At 40.2% G+C, this 20,305-nt stretch overlaps 2 protein-coding genes across 5 annotated transcripts in view; both read right to left on the bottom strand.

The window, feature by feature from the left end:
• Positions 1-1,902: 1,902 nt before the first annotated feature.
• Positions 1,903-8,206, bottom strand: gfi1ab (growth factor independent 1A transcription repressor b). Of its 2 annotated transcripts, none has more exons than XM_028588015.1 (7): positions 8,122-8,206; positions 5,266-5,384; positions 4,583-4,801; positions 3,611-3,987; positions 3,216-3,353; positions 2,912-3,077; positions 1,903-2,733 (listed from the first exon to the last, which is right to left on the bottom strand). In XM_028588015.1, the coding sequence occupies exons 2-7, from the start codon at positions 5,375-5,377 to the stop codon at positions 2,555-2,557; spliced, it is 1,191 nt and encodes a 396-aa protein (XP_028443816.1). In that variant the 5' UTR covers positions 5,378-5,384; positions 8,122-8,206; the 3' UTR covers positions 1,903-2,554. The 2 variants fall into 2 exon arrangements, with proteins under 2 accessions (XP_028443816.1, XP_028443817.1); XM_028588016.1 differs by having other exon boundaries at positions 4,583-4,768.
• A 169-nt stretch (positions 8,207-8,375) lies between these two features.
• evi5b (ecotropic viral integration site 5b) overlaps positions 8,376-20,305 on the bottom strand; it is a 49,174-nt gene continuing 37,244 nt past the window's right edge. For all 3 annotated transcript variants that reach the window (XM_028586726.1, XM_028586729.1, XM_028586727.1), the window contains 6 exons: positions 19,764-19,904; positions 19,460-19,618; positions 18,946-19,092; positions 18,348-18,443; positions 14,063-14,158; positions 8,376-10,297 (listed from right to left, as the gene is read on the bottom strand). In XM_028586726.1, the coding sequence (XP_028442527.1) occupies positions 10,007-10,297; positions 14,063-14,158; positions 18,348-18,443; positions 18,946-19,092; positions 19,460-19,618; positions 19,764-19,904 (930 nt within the window). In that variant the 3' untranslated portion in view covers positions 8,376-10,006. The remainder of the gene's footprint in view (positions 10,298-14,062; positions 14,159-18,347; positions 18,444-18,945; positions 19,093-19,459; positions 19,619-19,763; positions 19,905-20,305) is intronic.

The following is a 20,305-nucleotide window of genomic DNA, read 5'->3' as shown; positions in this document are numbered from 1 at the left end:
CAGTTGGGTAATGCTTTAAAAAAATCCACCCGTGCCCTTGGAGGAAATCTGGTCAGCCTAATGGCTTGTTTGAAGACTTTTGAACGAAAAAGCTTCTCTCTGTGATTGTGCTTGAGGAGTGACTCTCAGAAGGAATCATGCAATACCTTCTGAGACTTCACAAATGATTCGCATTCTTAACAAGCTGCTGTTCATTTTAGAAATTTAAGAAAGGTTGTGAGAGAAAGTTTGATGTCAGCTTCGTTCCAACAGGAGGGCATTTCCCTGTGACCAGATCCAACGCTGAACAGAGAGACCCTTTTCAGACAACAGCAATTTTCTCTGTGATTTATCTGTGACTCCTAATGATTTCCTTTATAAACTGCACATTTCCTTGGGGACGTGAGGTTGTTGCACATGAAGTTGATTTTTAAATAGCCTGTAACTTCTTTTAGAATCAGTAGAATTAAACATCAGCAGAGCAGACAACGTGGACATGTATAAACAATATAAACTCCACAGCAGCTGCAGGTGTTCAGTCATTCATTAAGATAGATATAGAACCTTTTTCTTTAACTATGCCGAGGTACAATACTGATAATTATAATGGGATTCTTAAAGAGAATAAATGATGTGTCTCACTCAGCACCAAGGTGCACAGCTCCGTTAAGTCTTGCTTTGAATGAGCTTGCCTTTTTCTGTTCTCCTTTCTGTTCATCTTGGGGTTTAAAATATTCAGTATCTTCGCAGGCTTGGATGTTGTACGATTTTGGGGGAAGTGAGGCATAGTAAATCCTTGTGAGTCAGTGATTTCAATCAATGTTGAAGGAAGACGGCTAACTGATTGTTCCTCTTTTGTTAGAGTAAAGATGAGATAGTGAAAGAATGAAATGGTGACAGTAATTATAAAGACAGGCAGCTGTTTATAAACTCACCTGAGCAGCAGTGTAATGACTTGAGTCTAAAGCATCAATGCAAAACATGATGGAGGTTATATAAAAAATTATGTTATCTGGAGGTGAAATGCTTTTTTGATAAATTGATTACTTTGGTTTCATATGTATGGCTTATACATTCTGATAATGACTGAATGAAAGTCATTATTATACCACCGTACCTTGTGTCACTGTCAATATAAAACCAATCTTGTTGAGTTTGTTGTAATTTGTTGTTAATGTCAGTGTCTTCATAGGATTTATTATTGCCCGATTTCAAACTGTCCACCCAGAGGCCTCAGATTAAATCAATTTATGCTCATCACTTAGGCCTATATAACAGAATTCTAATAAACTATTTCAAACTCCATCCCAGGAGCAGTCCCTCAGTGGATCACAGCTGCTGCATGTGGTGCCTTGTTTGCCAGCTTCCTGCCAAAAGTCGTTTTTTTTTTTTTGTCCTCCTCCTTATTTTTTAAATAACAGCCATGAGGGTAAAACGCATCTGGTTAACGGTTAAATCTGATCAGACTGTTTAGGGTTAAAACAAATGGCAACAGTGGTCATAACAAACAGGAGCCACGGTAGCCTCTGGGCAATCACAATCACGGCAGCAACATGGTTAAATGTCCTGGCCCTTTGTTCGTTTGTCGGCTTATAGCTTTAAGTCACAACAACAATTAGAGTGTGGTTTTGTAGGTGGAAGATTAAAGTAGTTTAATTAAAGCTAAATTGCTGCTAAAGCGAAGTGTACTACTACTACTACTACTACTACTACTACTACTACTAGCCTACTAATAATAATTATAATAATAACATGGTTATTATATAAAATAGCATACAGGCTAATACATTCAGGGGAAGTTTGCTATAATTTGGGGGAAGAAATATGAGTTAAATAACCTGTTTTAGATTTGGACGTTAGATTGTTTTGTTTTTTTATCTAGTTGAAAATAAAACAGAAAATAAAAATGCCTGGAAACATAAATTGAGTCGTATACGACAAAAACTTTATTCTGACAATAAAATGTGCAAAATGGAAAAAAATGAAGATAAGAGCTTCGTGAGTAAGGCAGAAACCCCCTTGTTTATTAAATCACACAGTGTGAGGAGGCATGTTTTGCCAGCATGTCTCCACACTGAAAACCAAATGCCTCGGAGAAGCGCAGATTTTCATCTCTGTTAGCATGTTAATCCGGTTATTTAAGTGTGAGAACAAATATTTTGGGCCCACTGAAGCTGATTCATATCAGTCGACATACAAACATGATACATTTGTTTTAACATGCTCACAGTTCACAGCTTATCTCTGCTTTATAATAATCCGTTGAATAATTAGTGTTGATGTCTTCGCACTGCAAAATGTCCGTCAGAAGAAGACACCGTGTAAGTTGTATTTATGAGACATATACATTTTCTTTATTAAAATAAATAAACAATGTGCCTATCGGCTGAGATAATTAGATATGTCTAATGCACTTTTACAAGTTTTTACAAAGCTGAAAGTGAATCTTGATCCAAGAAATGTCCTCAAGGTGGGCGAACATATCTATAAATGTCTTTGTTAGATGGCCTCACCCATTTCACGAATCATGATTTAAAGACTCAGATGACAGTGCCTGATGTGTGCAGTGATCGCTTCATTTCAGTCCGTGCTGCGTCTCTTTGTGTCTCCTCAGATCCACTTTTCTCTGGAAACCTTTGCCGCAGAGGTCGCAGCCGAACGGTTTGTACCCGGTGTGTTTCCTGCTGTGTGTGATAAGGTTGGAGCTCTGGCTGAACGCCTTCCCACAAACCTGGCATTTGTGTGGCTTCTCACCTGAAAAACACATTCAGAAAACATATTAGTGGGGGTTCTATTTTGTTGAACACGATTTCGAACTTTTACGCACAAGTCACGCACAGATTCTTTAAGGAACACTAGAAACCCAACATTTTAACTTCGGCCAAATGTGTTAACATTGTGTTGCACTACAGTCTGCATTTTCTCCACTTGCCTGTGTGGATGAAAGTGTGTTTCTTCATGTCTGACTTCTGGTGGAACCTCTTCCCGCAGTACTGGCAGGGGTATGGCCGAGTGTCGGAGTGGATAAGCAGGTGCGTCGACAGAGTAGACGACCTCTTAAAACTTTTACCGCATATTTTGCAGTCGAAACTTCTTTCCTGAAACGTGACCAGAAGCGGGGTTAGTCATGATTTCAAGTCAGCACACCCATCTTGACAGAAAAGCAGTCTGCCAGCAACATGCAGGCCCATAGAAGGTGCGAACTGCAGGATGCGGTTTAAAGTGTGTGAAGTTACCTGAGAGTGCACGGCTTTGTGTTGTTCCAGGCTGACTGCGTGTCCGAAAGTTTTGCCGCATATTTCACACGCAAATGGCCTGGTGCCACTGTGCGATCTGCGGACATGGACTTCTAAACCGTGCGGAGTGGAAAACACCTGTGTAAAGAAAAAAAAGAAGTCATCGGTCAGTTTTGGAAATAACAATAAAGTTTAGCTGAAAAAAAGAAATATTTTTGTTAGGTTTATTTTTGTTAGGTTAATTAATAGTTGTGAAATAACTTAAGAGTCAATGAGGTCAGATCATTGGGATCATTTGATTTACAGGCAGCAACAGTTTTTGCAGTTTTTGCAGTTTTAGATGACCAGCAGCAGCTAACTGTGTTACCCGTCCATTTATTTATCTCCATCCTCACCTTACTGCACTTGATGCACTTGTAAGCACCATTGAGGATCAGACTGGAGCACAGCAGGTCAGACTGGGCCTTCACATTGTGGGTTTTTCTATGCAGGCCTCCCTCTGGGAACAGCAAAGCAGCAGCGTGCCTCCTGTAGTCACCGTAAGTCTCCTCGTCCAGAGTCCGGTCTGCGTACAGGGCTGAGTGGGTGCTCCTGTCCCCGTAGAAGGCCAACGCCTCCGGGCCCCTGTCCACCCCCATGCCGGGATGGAGGCTCTCCTGCACCATTGGCCTCAGCCCCGGTTCTGGGTAGCTGCTCCACGCATACGGCCGGAAGGGAATAGTGAAGGGCTCGGTCTCATCCACCAGAGGAGACAGGGATTTCTCCGAATCAACTGAAGAGGGGAACAGAGGCCAGATCAAATTTTAATGAAACCAGGTTCAAGCAGGGCGTTTCCATGACCCCACAGGGCCCGACGGGGCCTAAGTGTCATGCAATGTTCTATCAGAGAATTCCCAAATGATGACGCCGTTGGGGAAACCATGTAATATCAGATGTAGAAGGGGGGTATGTACTATAACAAATAAATAGAATTGGAGAATTTGGCCTAAAGTTATTTCAAGGCCCAACACACTTTTATATTGCCTATACATGTATAAATAAACAAATTAACTCATATGACAAAAGTAGCTTAAAAGTAGCCTAATGAGTTATAGCTGTAGTAGGCCTAGTTATAGTGACAGCATTTTTAGAATATAACACATGAAATAAAACATGTTAACTCTTATAGTCTGCCACAAAGGCAGCATATATTTTTTGTATAAAAAAAAACAACGTATCCGGTTATTAAAGTATTATGGTTCACAAAATGTGCTGAAAATTTAAAATCACATATTTCAAATAGACTTGTTCAAAAACTATAAAGATATTCCTACAGACACTTGAATGTGTCTGCGTGTGCCTGTATACAAGTGTGGTGGTGTTTGTACCCGGGGATGCAGAGGGGGACGGAGGCCTCCAGAAATCCTCATAGTCCGGAGAGCGACCGCACAGACTGTCGCCGCAGCTCAGCGGGGACTTCGGGGAGAAATCAGCAGCGTCGGCCAGGTGGGAGTCCGGGGAGAGGCCGTACCTGTCCACCGACATGTCGGTATCATCTTGAAGCCCATCTGCTTCTGAGAGGTCACAGGGAGGAGCGCAGTCAGCATCTTAACGAAAGGAAGCGATACAATTCTAATGTTTTTAGACAACTGCACAACTGTCATGTCCTTAAATGCCTCACTATAAATCTATCACTAGTCTAATGTAGGCTACCAACTATACGCTACATAGGAAATTCCAATTTCAATTCAAAATTAAATTTTTGTCTCAGCATTTTTAGAAAATGTATTTAAAGCCTAGCCATAATTCAACAAACTGCACCGACGCGGTAGAGTCCCTTAAAGTGTGAAACCAGTGATAATTTTGTATGTATGCATTTCCCCTTTGTGGTTTATAATTTAATATGCCTGTAACCATAATAATTCTCCTGTAAAATGTCCGTAATTATTGACATGATATTTTAATTTAAAACTTTGTTATAGGCTACGTGAAATGGGATTAAAAATGTAACATTGAAAGACACATTTTACGCCGTAAAGGAAATGTGAAAACGGAATCATTTTTTACACACCTGAGCATATTTGAGCCAGTATACTATCCAGCCTGCTGTAGTCATCCTCCAAACTCCGGGGCTGGTGGTAACTGTGCGCCTTCTTACTCTTCACCATGAAGGAGCGAGGCATCTCTGATCTGAGAGCAGACAAATCAGTGAGAATAATCCAGCTGTAGAGAAGGACGCTGCTGCTCGCCCTGAACTCTGCAAAGACCCGATCTCCACTGGTGGGGAGCTGCGGGTCCAAGTGCTTTAATAGATTTCAACCTGACGACGGAGCATGCGCACAACCTCCGTCCTGTCTGCCAGGTGTTGCACGGACAGGTGTCACTGCAAGAGACTCCTCCGCTTACTGCACTACAAAAAGTAACCGCCTACAGCGCGCGGTCAACAGGAAACTAGAGACCTAGTCTAGAGACCTAGAGACCTAGTCTGCAGCGGGGGCGATGTCTTTCACCCCATGCAAAGTCACTCAGGACTTCACTTGATAGCATATGACCGAGTGGTTTGCCTTTGTCCTGCCTTTTGTTTCAAGAAACACCCGTGGAATTATCAGGAGTTGATTTTTTATTAGACAATAGGTGACGTTTGAATGAGGACTTTTTGCCGTGTTGAGACCGCCGCGTGCAGCTGGCTGGTCCCCCTTTGGCTGCAGCTCGTGTCTCTCTCCAGGGGAGCCTGTGGCAATCAGGAGAAGTGATACAGGCCTTATCAGCGCCTTACTCAATCTAACATGGGGAGAGGAAACGCGGAGGCGCACCCCACGGTGTCTGAGAGCTTGCATATAGCATGGTAAAATCAAAAGGGCGGGGGAAACTTTGAACCGACAGTGTCCTCATATGCTTAATATAGATCACAATCATTAAGAAATACATTATTTCACAATTATATCCTGTACATCCCTGCAGGTTAGACAGGAGTGTGTTTGGTGTTTTTTTCTTCTTCCTGAAATACAATGGAATAAGATAATAGTAGAATCTGCAACGATTGACACATTCCTCACATTAAATCTACATTTATTGGGATTAAACCTCGGGCTCCAGGTGTCCCCACATGACAAGGTTTGGTGGAGCTTTGTCCCGGTCTGGTGGTCAGTTGGGCCGTATAGGCTGTTATTATGTGACAGACACTCACCGTCCTCACGCCTGCGGTGACAGTTTCACATTACCCTGGGCATAATGCTCAATAAGAAGAAGCCCCAAGCAGACAATTTGTTTTCTGTTCGGCCAGGACGCAGATTGTGGCCCAGTTTAAGCGTCATTACGCACCGAACAATAGGATAGAGTCGTGCGTTCCTGGTGCCTTTTTTTTTTTTTTTTTTTTTTTTTTTTTCACTGCAGGTGCAATAAGTGAATCCCAAAATTATTACAGTGAGGAAGTAAGATGGACTTTATTATCCAAAGTCAAATAACCATCACAATTAACACAATTATTAATATTTGATTGAAACTGCTTTTTACTGATCAGCATTGTCTACTTTTGCGCTTAAATAAAAATGTTCTTTTAAGATTTTACCAATGGGTGTCACAATTTTAGATCTAATGTTTTTAGATCACACTGAAATCTTGAACATGTTCTTATAAATAAATCAGCTCAAGTCAAAACTTGCATGACTGTAAATATTTTTCTTTCTTTAATCACATTATTGGAGACGCAGATTGGTTTCAACCTGGACGCATTTTATAGGCTCGCTCTGTAACAGCTCCGGAGCACAATGAATGTATGTTCACTATCAGAACACTATTAGCTAATTGGCAAACCAGCCTATCAGTAAATGAAGGGCAGGAAATCAAAGCGCCACATGCCCAGGCTCGATTAGACACCACACGGCCGTGGCATCCGGACACAGTGTTGGTGAAGATATGAAGCCCGATAAGAGTGGAATCAGGCCGGCTCTTGCTGCCCGAGCCGGGCACGCCGACAGAGAGGACTTTCGTAACGCTTCGTAAACTGCGGCATCCTGTCATGTCATTCAAGAGACCTAATACAATAATAATATTACTTACAATAATATTAATATTTTAAAGATGTTTATGACATAGCGGTTTTTCTGTCTAAAAAAAAAAAAAAACTTGAATGTTGTCATTGTGGTCGTGTAACACTGCTTAGATTACAATTTATTTCCTTATTGATTCTGCATAATTTATTCAAATATTTTGGCTTTCTATTGAAATTCAACCTTAAAATGCCTCTGCATCTGAAAATACCAAATGCCCCCACACTGCACCGGTCACAGATTTTAATGCGCTCTTACGTTTCAGGATACACCCCACAAATAAAAGGTTAGTACAAATCGTAACCCTTTACTTGAAGGTACATAAGAGTGACATGACACTGTCAATTGACACACGAACCCTAACTTGTCATGACAAAAACTGAATGACACTTAATGACAGAAGCGTTATGTCATAAACGTATGACTTGTTTATGTTTATGACACTTCATGACAGTATGAGTGTGACCGTACAAATATATATTTTTTTAAAGCTGTAGTAGTTAACCCATCCTTTACTAAAGGTGATTTTATCTGAAATTCGAGTAATGTTAATTGTAAATCAAAAATCATAATCATAACAGATTTCTATGGCAACATAATCAGGCACAGCTCTATTTGGCAGGTACAGACGTGAATTTAACCGAAGTTGTTCTTAGTTTTGAGGTTTTACAACCAGCTTTTTAAATTTTGAATAAACTGTCACTGCCCTTTACTACGCCATGAAATGCATATTCAAAATATCAAGCATCATCAATCACTGCAATACAAAGTATAAGATTACACTAAGGTCACAGTACTTTCACCATCCCAATTAGAGTTCTAATGTCTAATCAAAATAAATAAATAAAACATCGATAGCATTTGGCAGCAATACATACCTGGTTAATGTTTCAGAGTGCCCGAAGAGAAATGCACTTTTAAAATGTGGTTTTCTGCATCAAATGATTGGTAGTTGAGGCTCAGCTCTATAAACCGCGAGAAATCACTTCCTGGAATCAGTCAATCTAAGTAAGAATCTTCAGAGGAAGAGACAACATCCCCCATGTGCTCACAGTCATCTGAAGACATTTCAGTGGCTGAGGAGGCTCAATTTAGCGGTCGGCTGCCTACTTTAAAAAAAAAGAGACATCAGTCAAGGAGTTTATCAAACGTTTATTGTGAACTCATCCAAGACACACAACAATCTCATTTAGTCTCAAGAGTGTGCTGACTGCTCCATAGTGTGGCCATGTGTGTCCTTACTGCACCGCAGACTCAAAAAGTGCCATAACGTGTTCCTCTCCCACCAAACACAGGGTATCTTGTTCATCAAAGGGACATTATCATCACCAAGTCAAACTCAGAATCTTTTCAGTTTCCTGAACATGACAGCCAAGACTTTCACTTCGACCTTGACTTGCACTGAATACAGGAGTTAGTGTTCAATACAGACATTCAGAGAAATTCAAAGTCTTACACATCCATGTCTGGGCACATGAAATGGAGTGGAACTGGCCTGTGTTTGTGCACAATCCAGAATATAGTGCTTACTTTGTTAACACTTGACAACTCCAGATTCCTCCCCAGTTTGTGTTATAAAGTGTGCTACGTTTTGTTATCTCAGCTTCGTCTCCCAGTTTAAGTTCCCTTGGACTGCCATCCATTTCCGTGCAAATTTGTGATACACAAAACTTCTGGTAGACATTACTCATGTTTGACTCATCAGCAAATCTACTACAGTATGTGCTGAATTGACTTACTGTGGGGCTCATTTTGAAAGTAAAGCCTGGATGCTTTCAGAGAAATCAGTACAACAACAGAATTAATTTCCACTGATAATTAACTGCTCTCTTTTTTAGTTTTCTTGTAAGTAATGATCAGCTTCTCTTTTTCTCTAACAGGAATCCTTATCTCAAAAACAGGATTTGTGTTATCATATTAAACTAACTCATATGTCCCTTTTTCTGAATTTACAATATATTCTAAACATTAGATATGCAATAGATACATATTTTCAAGTTCAAAAGGAATTGAAAAAAAACAAAAAACATAATACACATTTACATATCTACAAGTATGCAGATGTCACATTGATCTTGTGGTACACCAGCCCTAGTGAAAGGCATGCGGCACGTGCTAAGGCAAAAAAGTCAACATTACCTCAAGCCAGCGCTGGCTGACACAAGCGGCTTTGATACCGGCCGCTGACCAAGCCCATCAACAGATAGATAGAGATATATATATATATATACACACACACACACACACACACACACACACACACACACACAGCACCTATACAATTCTGCCTCTGCACGATGGACATTTAGTAGTAACGGCATCAATACATTTTTGATGTTCATTTATAAAATGCTTTAAAAATATAAAAACATTGGATGAAGTGTGTAATATAGCATAAAATGTTTAATTGCACAGTCTCTTGTCTGTGTTGTACCAACAGGAGGACCCCCACCCCATTGTGGCCCAGTACACTTTGATACGCTCCACGTTTTTTCATTCTCTGCTGAGGTCCACACCAATGGTCGGCTTCTATCAGTGGTGGTCAGACAGACGGTTGTTTGCTGTCCTCAGGAAGAAAACAAAAACTGCAAAAGGGAGGTAAACAAAATAAACTAAATCCATAAGTGTGATATGAAATGAGTTTCCTTTCTGAAATTCAGAACTCCAAATCCAGACATCTGCTCTGAAATGGCTGTTGGAAACACATCTCCTCTTCCTCAGTGAATGCTGTCAGCCTCTGTCCCAACTCCCAGTGGGTGATCGTCACACGGTGGTGGACTTGTGGCTGGAGCTCTGAGGTACAGAGAGTCGCAGGGCCTCATCATCCTCCTCCTCCTCCTCCTCCTCCTCCTCACTGTCGGTGTCCCCGAGGTTGGGGCGCAGTCTGATACGGCACCCGCTCCTCTGCTGGGTGTTGTGGAGGGTCGGGCTCTTGACTCCATCTTCATCTGAAGACTGGTAAGACCCATCATCCCCCACATAGTGATTGATCATGTGGATCCCATCAAAAGTGGACTGATTGGCCATGGCCCTCTGTCCTTTCAAGCAGCAAATCTGTGAGAGTAAGCATAATGATTATTAAGAGCAACACAAAGGCTGTTCAATCCTGCATGCAAACATGAGCCAAACACATATACAGTAACTCTAACCCCCCAGCCTTGTATGTTCAATTCAACTCAATTTCATTTATAGTGTCAAATCACAACAGGAGTTATCTCAGGACACAAACAGATAGAGTAAGTCAAAACCATACTCTATACTTCACAAAGACCCAACAATTTCCCCACAAGGAAGCAATTGGGGCGAAAGTGGCGAGGAAAAACGTCATTTTTACAGGCAGAAACCTCGGACAGACTTCTGAGGGAAAAAACATATACTAACAAGTATGACATGTACAAACAATACATTAAAAATTTTAACACAATACGGTCAAATCTTTGGCAGCCTGTGATACTCATAATGAACAGTATCACTGGCACATATGGAAGGTGATGTCTTTCACAAATCTAACATGCATGCAGCAATTCAACCAAAATGGAACAATGTAATAAAATATGAGTTGTGTCCCAATTCCATACTCCAATAAGCACTGCATTCTAATTTACATAGTTTACAGTTATTGCAGTTAGTACACAATAAATCAATATCATTCACCATTCTGTACTAACAGGAAATAAACAAGAAGTACACCAAGAAATGATTTAGCAAATATTCAGTAGTTTATATTCTTAATAATTAGTTACTTTTTTCAGCTATGAGTACAACTGCCATTTCCTTTGTAAACTATATGGTGGGACAATATTGTCCATCAATTGCACAATGACTGCATACTGACATTTCTGGAGATCACTTTTCCAGTGTGAATGCACTCAAAACATCCTTAGAATCAGTATGTAGTATGGAATTGGGATAAAGCGATTGTAGAATTGTTTCATGGTTTAGGGATAGCTCCATTTGGGACTGTGTGGGAGACAGTCCTGAATTTGTCCTACTGAAAACTTTAGAGAAGTAGCTGTTCTGTGCTGTTTACCAGAGGTGGACAGTAAACCCAACATTTATTTGCCAAACCAACCAGTTAGTCCTCATTCTGTAAGGGCCCTGACACACCACGAGGACGGTTGGCCGTCGGTCCAAGTTGTCTTAGTTTTTGCGGTGTGTCCCGCAACAAGTCAACCATTGTTGGCTTTTTTTAAGCTGACGAGACATGTTGAATCGGTGTCAGAGCTGTCAGTGAGGAATCTCTCATTAGGTGTTCAGCTAATGCGAACAAGTACACAAGAAGAAAAACGGAAGCGGGGAAAGCAAGCAAAGTTTGAATGTTCCTCCTAGGAGCGGGCTGCTCAGGCCCTCTGCTTCCCCACATAGGGAGACTTCTTTGCCTAAAGAACGGGCCCCATCATCCAGTGTCTGCTGTCATCCTGGCGAGGAGTGAGGCAATGGGTCTGTGCTGCCGCTAGCTGATTCGGGCAAACGCTGTTTGTTGTATGTATCATAGCAATGGTTTGTACATCCGGTTTCCCTTTTAGATTAATGAATAGATTACTGCCGCCTGCTGGCATGGATAGTCATTTCCTCTCACGCAAGTGCAGAATGTACGTGCTAGTTGGCCATCGACAGTAGTCTTTGCGGTGTGTTCAATTGCAACTTTTTGGCCAAAAAGACGTGAGGCGACGCCACAGTCATCTTTTGTTGCCACTAGTTCTTTGCCTTCTGCCTAGTGTGTCAGCACGTTTAGTCTTTTCTCTTTTGATGAGGCATTACATTTCATCTTTATGTGGCTTGTCCATGTATGTTTTCAAGTGCATCATCTAGTTTGCCTCTTTCTGTTGGACTTACTGCCCTTTATAGCGGATTGGAAAAAAAAAAGCATTACAATTACTTTTAAACTGCAGCTGTGGTGGGTGTTTTTTTTCCCCTCCATCAGCTACAAGGGGAGCAATGTAACCATTCTGGTTGCACTCAAAAAACAAACCATGCAAAGATGAGATTTACGCTGTTAGTGTTTTCTAACAGCATGTTTGGGTTTTACAAGTGAAAAGACTAAAAGGATGAGGGCTAACTGGCTGGTTTGACCAATGTACATCAGATTGACTTCCCCACCTCCAATTTAGAGCAGCGGAGCATCAATTCTCTAAACGTTTCTATGGAAGCATCCAGGACCGCTGCCCAAGCTGTGAATTAAAAGGACCCTAATGGGCCTCGGGTGGGGGTTACAGTACATGATGGTCAGGTTTAAACCACTGGCGGTTACATGGCACATCTGTACCAACTCACCTGAGTCAGCCTGCCATGCAGCAAACAGACATGTAGAAAGAGATGCATTCAGAGGCCTGTTCAGAGCACAATACCAAAAATAACAAAAGCCCACATTTACTTGCACCTGTCTAAATGTGGCAGACTGCCTTCCTGTTGTTGCCATGCAAAAAGGGAATTGTGATCTAATCTGCCTGGCTGCAGTCACAATTTCCAGCAATATGATGCAAGTTTTAATTTAAATTATGAGGGAGGAGGGTGATGGGACTTGTGCCACTCTCTACTTTCAGGTTTGCTCACTGCAGACACTTGAGTTAGAATGATTCATAGCAGGCCAGTCGTAACCCAAGATGACCACAAGACAAAACCAAGTGAGAGGGGAAATGACCGTGACTGCACTAAACTGCAGTCAGAAGAAACTAAAGCCACTCCAGCTCAACCAAAATTCACCGTGTTGTTTGTTCTTGCTTGTTTTGATTCAGTAACAGATAGATTACAAGATAGGATATTCATCCTGTAAATAACTGATCTTCTGGAAGACATTGAAGTGAGGTTCTCAATCACTAAGTAGACAATCCTTCCGTGACAGCTTTTCAACACGACATTGGACCTTCTTGCATAGTACATGCATCATAAACAGTAATGACTAAACAAAGAATAAATTTGAATGTCTAAGGTATCAAGTTAGTCACGTTTCACTTGTTAGTTCAGGGCTTCACCCTCAGCCAATGACAAAGTGCCTTTCAGTCACGTGTTTCACTCGTCGAGCGAGCGTGGAAGTTCGGAAATAAACCAAATAGACATTGATGAAAACCCAGGTACTAGTGACGAGAATCAGCCAACCACTCAGTCTCAAACTGAACTCGTTCTGAAAAAAGGCCCGCATTCAGTGGTGTGGAAGTATTTTGGTTTCAAGCAAGACGATGAGGGTCTGTCTGATGTGATTTGCAAGGCATGCTTTGCCCTCGCTGCAGCACTATTTTTTGGGAACCTAATGAATGGCCAGTTGAATTTTAATTCTATAAAAAGGCAAGCAGTTAAAGAGTGTGCTAAGAATTCATTCAGTTTTTGATACTGTACTTAAATTGGCAATTGACAAACTCCATTTCTCTAGAAACTGAAGTTGTAGCTGCAGCATGTTGATTGACATGTTTTAATTATGTAGACATGTTCAAGGAGTTCAGATAGAGCCATTATCAGGGCCATATTTACTTCAATATGTTAGGTCACTATTTTTGGTAGCCTACTGTATTTAAATGGCCAGTATTTACTATATTTTCTTGGTAAAGCTTGGTAAAACCGTCTTGTAGAAAGATCTGTAGGCTAGGTCTGTGAAGGTTATCTGCAAGAGGTGTGCAATGCCAACTCTGCACAGGAAGTCTCTGGGTGTTGTTAACACTTCTTCTAATCTGTTAGCCTCAAAGAAAAACCATATCTGAGGGAATGTTGTGAAATCTTCTGAAACATTAGATCAAAGAAATGGCAACTGCAAAATCTAAATCTCTACAAGGGAAAAAAAGGTAGTGAGATTACTGATGGACCTGATGCTAGTTTTACAAGTCTCACCTCATGCTTTAGCTCTGCTATCTGGTCTTTGAGGTCGCGGATGTACTGGCTTGAGTCTGTGTGGTTCAGCTGGCCTTGGACCTTTCCTTCTTCTTTCTGTTAATAGAAAAAGTAAAGTTCAAGTTCAAGTTCATTTATTTATATAGCACATTTAAACAGCCGCTAGACAGACCAAAGTGCTTTACAGAGCTAACATAAAAAACACAGCAAGACAAAGCGTAAAACACAAAATAAAAACAACAATTCTAAGAGCAACCTTAAAACACTGACTCAAATATACAAAAGAAGGACCAATCAAAAGAAGGTGAGAAACATTATAGCATCTGTAGAGCAAAGTGGTTAAACTTTGAACTAAATGATATACGATGATATATACATGTAAAAACATGTTAACACCCAGGGACTTAACTACTGTACAAGCAGGACAAACACTGGCAGATACCAGAGCCCCGCTACTAAAAAAGCAGCATCACAAAGTGCCAGATGTCAGGGGAAACACACGAGTGTCATTTGTGCTTGATTTCCTCCTGGGGCCCTAGGGATGAGTCTGGTTGTTAGCTTTAACAGTTAAACAGCCCATGTGATGTTTACCTCCATCAGTGAAGACATCTGCAGGCATTGGAGACAAACACATACTCTATTTCAAACCTCAATCACACCCTTGAACCTGCCAGTTTTACCCGTGAAAGGTGCACAGAGGAGTTCAAACCACAGGCTGCAGCACAGGAACACTGAGACAAAAAGGGAAGATGTGTGTACATAGCAGGGCTGGGATGTCGAGGTAGAGGTGAGACTGAGTCTTCTCTGGTTTGCCAACACCCCAAAATACAGATGGGGTTTTTTTTATTCCTGTGGTAAGGTGGGGTTGAATGCGGTGTGTCCCAGTAGGCTTTTTTTTCCCCCTCACAGGGTGTCTAAACAAGTAAGATTATTCCAAGAATGTATTGTTTTTGAGGCTTCTCCACTCAAAAAAAGAAAAAAAGAAAGAAAGGCAGTTAATAGGACTTCCTCGTGTTCAGTTGTGTGAATCAACAGGTGTCAGGCTGTGGCCGGGGACGTCAAACGTCTCACAAAAAAATGTCTTCCTCACACACTCTTAAATCTGTTGAATTGAAGTAGTTCTAAAAGAAGGGGAATAGAAGGAAGGGGAAATGGGCACTCTCTGTGAATTAAACTATGTATAATGACATGAATGAATGACAAAGGTATGGGAAGTTAAATTTGTTTACTGTACCAACAGTAGTAAACTGAGCAACTACAATTCTGGAAAATCATCCTTTGATCATCAAAAACATTATTACCATCACATCTTGAACAAGTGAGAAAAAATCATTCCTCATAAAAGGAATTCCCATGAAATGCACTAGCATATCATTTGACTGTGTTGTTTCAGTCAGCACATTCGGATAATTTTTTACATTGTTTGTGCATCTCCGTTGTGGCAACGACAAATAGCTTATTTTGAATCTGCAGATACATCTGCGAAGGATGTGTGAAAGTTTACTACAAGTATAATTTAACATTCAATGTATATTAGCTGCCTCTCCGTAAACATTTTTTTTCAGAGCATATTTAACATGTGAAATTAATGATAGGATACATGTTACACATTACTTGACAAACAGTAAACATGAGAATGTCCTTTATAACATTTAGTATAAATCTCTGAGCATGTCATAGAAACCTCAAAATAAACCATGCATGTCACCTTTGGTAGAGTCTCTGCTTCGAGATGAGAAACCACTTCCTATGAGCTCAGAGATGGTGGAGCTGTGGCGTTTAACAAAGGCCATGACTGTGATAGTGAAAGAGTCCTACACATAAACCTTTCTAGAGATCTTAGTTTCAGTGACAATGTTTCCATCATTACTCAGTGGATGTTATCATTAATTAATATCTCTTCATTAAATCTCTGCAAGTTTGTCTGTGTTGTTATTGAAGTACAATAAGGCACTTTAATGTTCAAAGTGGTTGGCTCTTCATTGGTATCTGATCTTCTGTCTCCTACACTCAGTATTTTGACTCAGACAAAGCTAATCTGATCAGATAGTGACCTCTCACATTATAAAGTAAGCTGCAAATTGTCACCACCAACATGCGTCACACCATCTCTGACAAGGAAGGCAAGAAACTGATTTCTTTTTTGTATGGACTTTTTCTTGTAATTGAAGCACATTTTACCCACAACATATAGAGCAAGTAACCAAACCACAGACCAAGAAGCCAAAAGTGGCACAGTGATTTCAGCTCAGACAGAAGTTAGATTTAACACACTGCTCCTAACAGAAAAACACATTTTCTAACTGATCATAATATTAAAAAGGAAAATATGGGAGTAAATAACGTGTAAGGCTTTGCGTTATTGAGAATTCAGATTCTACAAAGTATGAGGGCGGTAGTGGTACATTTTGGTGTTGCATGTTTTTGCTCCATCACTTAGTAACAAAACCTCAGACCACACTGTGTGATTGTGTGTGCATGTGAAGGGGATGAGAGGGAGTTTTTTTGTTGTTGTAGGTGTCACACTTATAAATAGTCTGAATGTTAGATCTAAAACACCTTAAACTGAGTAAATAAATGTACAAAGGAACTTTACAATGCCTACTCCCAAAGTCACAGCTGTATACTTTATACTTAGAAAACCCTACAATGTGGTTTTATGCTGATATATGGACATTTTAGGTGTTTATTGTAATTTTTCATAGGAAGACTTTTTTTATAATTACTGCTGTGTTTTACTTTATCCATTCATTGTCTTCATACATCAGCCACATGAGAAGTTATAGACACTTGTATCTTCTTACAACTACACTTGTGAGTTATACACCATTTATTAAATGCTTATGTACTGCTATTACATGCTAAATAGGGGGACATAAAGTAAAGTGTTTTAACTGAATCAATCAATGTAAGCATTAAATACTATACACACTATATTTATCACTTTTAGCAATAATGCTATTAATACTATATCAGTGTGAAAGGGTTCCTAGTGCTGCTGCCAACTGAGAATCACAACACAGTTCTGCTTTTTGCAGCTTTTGGACACTATTATTGTTTGGCTGATTTCCTACACTTCATGTCTTCACTGGTCAACACACATGTAAGTGTACAACCAAAAAGGTGAAAAATAATAGAGGACAGCCAAAGTAAATAGGCAAATGGGGTAACCAAAACACACAATAACACTATCTGCCTATTGCTCCACAACTTTACTCACATGAAAAGTGTATTGTTCCAAGTCTTGAGCCCACAAACAAGCCTCAAACTATTGGTGATTGTTTTTATTTTAGATTATTGTATTCATACATGTACGTTTACATGTAAGTCTGCCAACTTCATTAAATATCATGGCAGTGTTGTGACGTTTTGTGCTTTAACCACAGTTGTAAAATAAGATGTAGTTACATCTTGAATTTGCACAAAAAGAAAATTGAGTTAACTAATTTCCAGCTCTGAAATGCACTGAACTGAAAAACTAAATCCTAATAATATAATCTGACATCACATATTACATTGTTTGTCATCCAGATTTAAGGTTTGGAAAATGTGTAAATTCTGATTTGAGGTAGATTTGTCCTTTTACTAAAGTTAAGATTTGTTAAAAAAAGACAACACAAATCTTTACTGAACTCTCTATCTAACAATCTCCTCATTTGCTGTTCACACTACATGTCTAATGCATAAAAACTTTTCATATTGATGACTAAATAAGTTAAAGTTGGACAAAATATGAAAATAAGCTTATCTGCGTCATCAGGACTGCCTGGTGTGGTGGTTTGATCAGATTTAATCAACACTGGTGTTTCCTTGGCAACATAAGCAAGCAACACATCAATTGCCATCAGATTAAGATTCTTTTATGTTTGGCAGATGGAAATTTGTCTTGTTTTCCCCATCAGAGCCTCGCCCATTTTAAACCAGTGAGAAGAGCTCATAATACAGCAGAAACACAGAAATACGTCATGTGAAACAACCACTGTAGGTCTAACTTCGATAATGATATGTAGGGAATCTATCATATGACGGCGATAACTGAGAAACATACTGACTTACCAAACCGTCTTGCTTGCATCAATTAAATTAAGAATATAACTCAGCTTTGTCTCTACACATTCTTGGATGGGACATTTCTCTCTATATCTGAGGGAAGTTTAAATATGTTGAACGTGGTTCGCAAAGAAGTTGAGGAAATCCAAAGCTTGATGGAGATACAGGACTTTGATACAGAGACAGGACTGTGATGTTACAGAAAAACACAGCAAGTAGTGTGTTGGGATTTTACCTGAATCTCAAGCTCTGAGATCTGTTGCTGTAGTTCAGCCATAGCAGCTATGTTGTCAGCTTCCCGCAGCCTCACTGCCATCACCTCTTCCTTGCTCTGCAGAAAAACAAAAGCAGCAAAATAAGCTAATTTTTTTTTTTTTTTAAACAACAGCTCTACCTAGGTGTGATGCAGAAAGGCCAGTATAAAAACATTTATTGTACAACATTTGAGTATGTTCTATTCCTTTTTGAGAGATTTTGCTGTGCTATAAAAAACAGTTAACAGACATCTAGCAGCATTTGCAGACCCATCAGAATTAAATACTATTACTGACAACAGAACAAGTTACTTCCTCCTTCTGGATCTGGATATTGACCCCATCAGGAAACAACAGAGCAGATAAAACTGAGTAGATAACAAGACATCTCAAACATTAAAAGATACATCATAGCTAAGCCAAGCACAACTTTCTTCCTAATCAGTAAAAAATAATACATAATACCGTCCAATTGTACATGTTAACACAATCTTTGAATGTTAATTGATTTATATTATGTCACAACAGTGCTATAGTGCCCCCCAATGCACAGAGTGCAGAACAGCAGCATAGTTGTACCTTGCACTCAATCTCAGCTTGTCTCCGCTTGATCTCTTGCAGTTGCACATTCAGATCTTTATTTTGCACCGTCAGTGTTTGCACACACTCCTGGAGACAGCGACTCTCCTGCTCTGCCCGTCGCAGCTGGTTACTGTGAATCTGATTCTGCGTGAGCACATACAAAAACAATATTTTTACTTTGGTAAACAATCAATTAAATCCAAAAAGAACTGAGTTACAAAATTGCACACTTAAGTTTCTGAATAGTTTGGAACAGATGAGTGCTGCCCTCTGAAGGATGCTGTGTGACCATACAGAGATAATTCATTTTTGCAGCTCATTCACTGTTAAATAGGCAAATTCTAGATCCACCTCACGTTTTAAAGTGTCCATACCAAGATATACTTGTAATTGTCTATGATAAATGACATCAAAAGGACAGAAAAGCTAAGAATCTGAAAATGCAGGATAAAATGTTTATCAAAAGAAGAAATCAGCTTCACCGGGTTAATGTGGTTTGGACGCATCTGACCTGTGTTTCCAGCTCCAGCATCCTCTGCCGTGTCTCCCGAAGCTCTGCCTGGGCCTCGGCCTCACGTAACCTCACACTCATCAGCTCGTCCTGAAGCTCACTCAGGGTATTCTTCCTGGGGCTGTCCTTCCAGCGACCAGCGGTGCGTGCCAAGTGACGCTGAGGAGAGGTCCATCACATTCACAGTCCATCACATTTCACAAAATTAAAACTTCCCTTTTCTATTTCACAGATGTGGGCATTCAGCTCTTCGAAAAAAGGTCTGAGATAATGTATTGACATGCATGGACATGTTGGTTCTCACCTGCCAGTGCTCTTCCAGGTCTCTGACTTGCTGTCGCAGCTCTTTCAGGCCGGTCAGAGCCTCTGCCTCTCTCAGCTTCACCCCTATCAGCTCCTCCTGAAGACGTGCCACATTGGTGTCATCTGGTAGCGATGTGTTCCTCTAGGTGTGGAAGAATGACATGTTTTAAAACTTTAGCAATACACTCACTGGCCACTTCATTACAGGTACACCTGTACTATGTGATGCAATCCCATACGACAGCTCTGCCATGAATTCTACTTTTACGAAGCTTATAATTTTTCAGTTTTTGTTGACACTGTCAGAAAGCTAATATTCTACTTTATGTTTATTATTGAGGTTGTTAGTGCATGGTGGTGTTATTAAAACCACCATGCACCATTATATTTAAAAGGTGTTTCTAATATTCTGCCCCTCACATGTATGTAAATGGGGTGGCCAAAACACCTCTTAATAGCATGCAGTACAGTTCAACACCATTGCAAACTACAACCTCAATACTAAAAATGTAGATTAATACCTCTGACAGTGCTAATCAAAAT

Source organism: Perca flavescens, chromosome 9, assembly GCF_004354835.1.
Source record: "Perca flavescens isolate YP-PL-M2 chromosome 9, PFLA_1.0, whole genome shotgun sequence".
In the NCBI taxonomy this organism is placed as follows: domain Eukaryota; kingdom Metazoa; phylum Chordata; class Actinopteri; order Perciformes; family Percidae; genus Perca; species Perca flavescens.
Note: the sequence above shows the minus strand (reverse complement) of the source record. Positions and strands in the feature narration are given on the sequence as shown.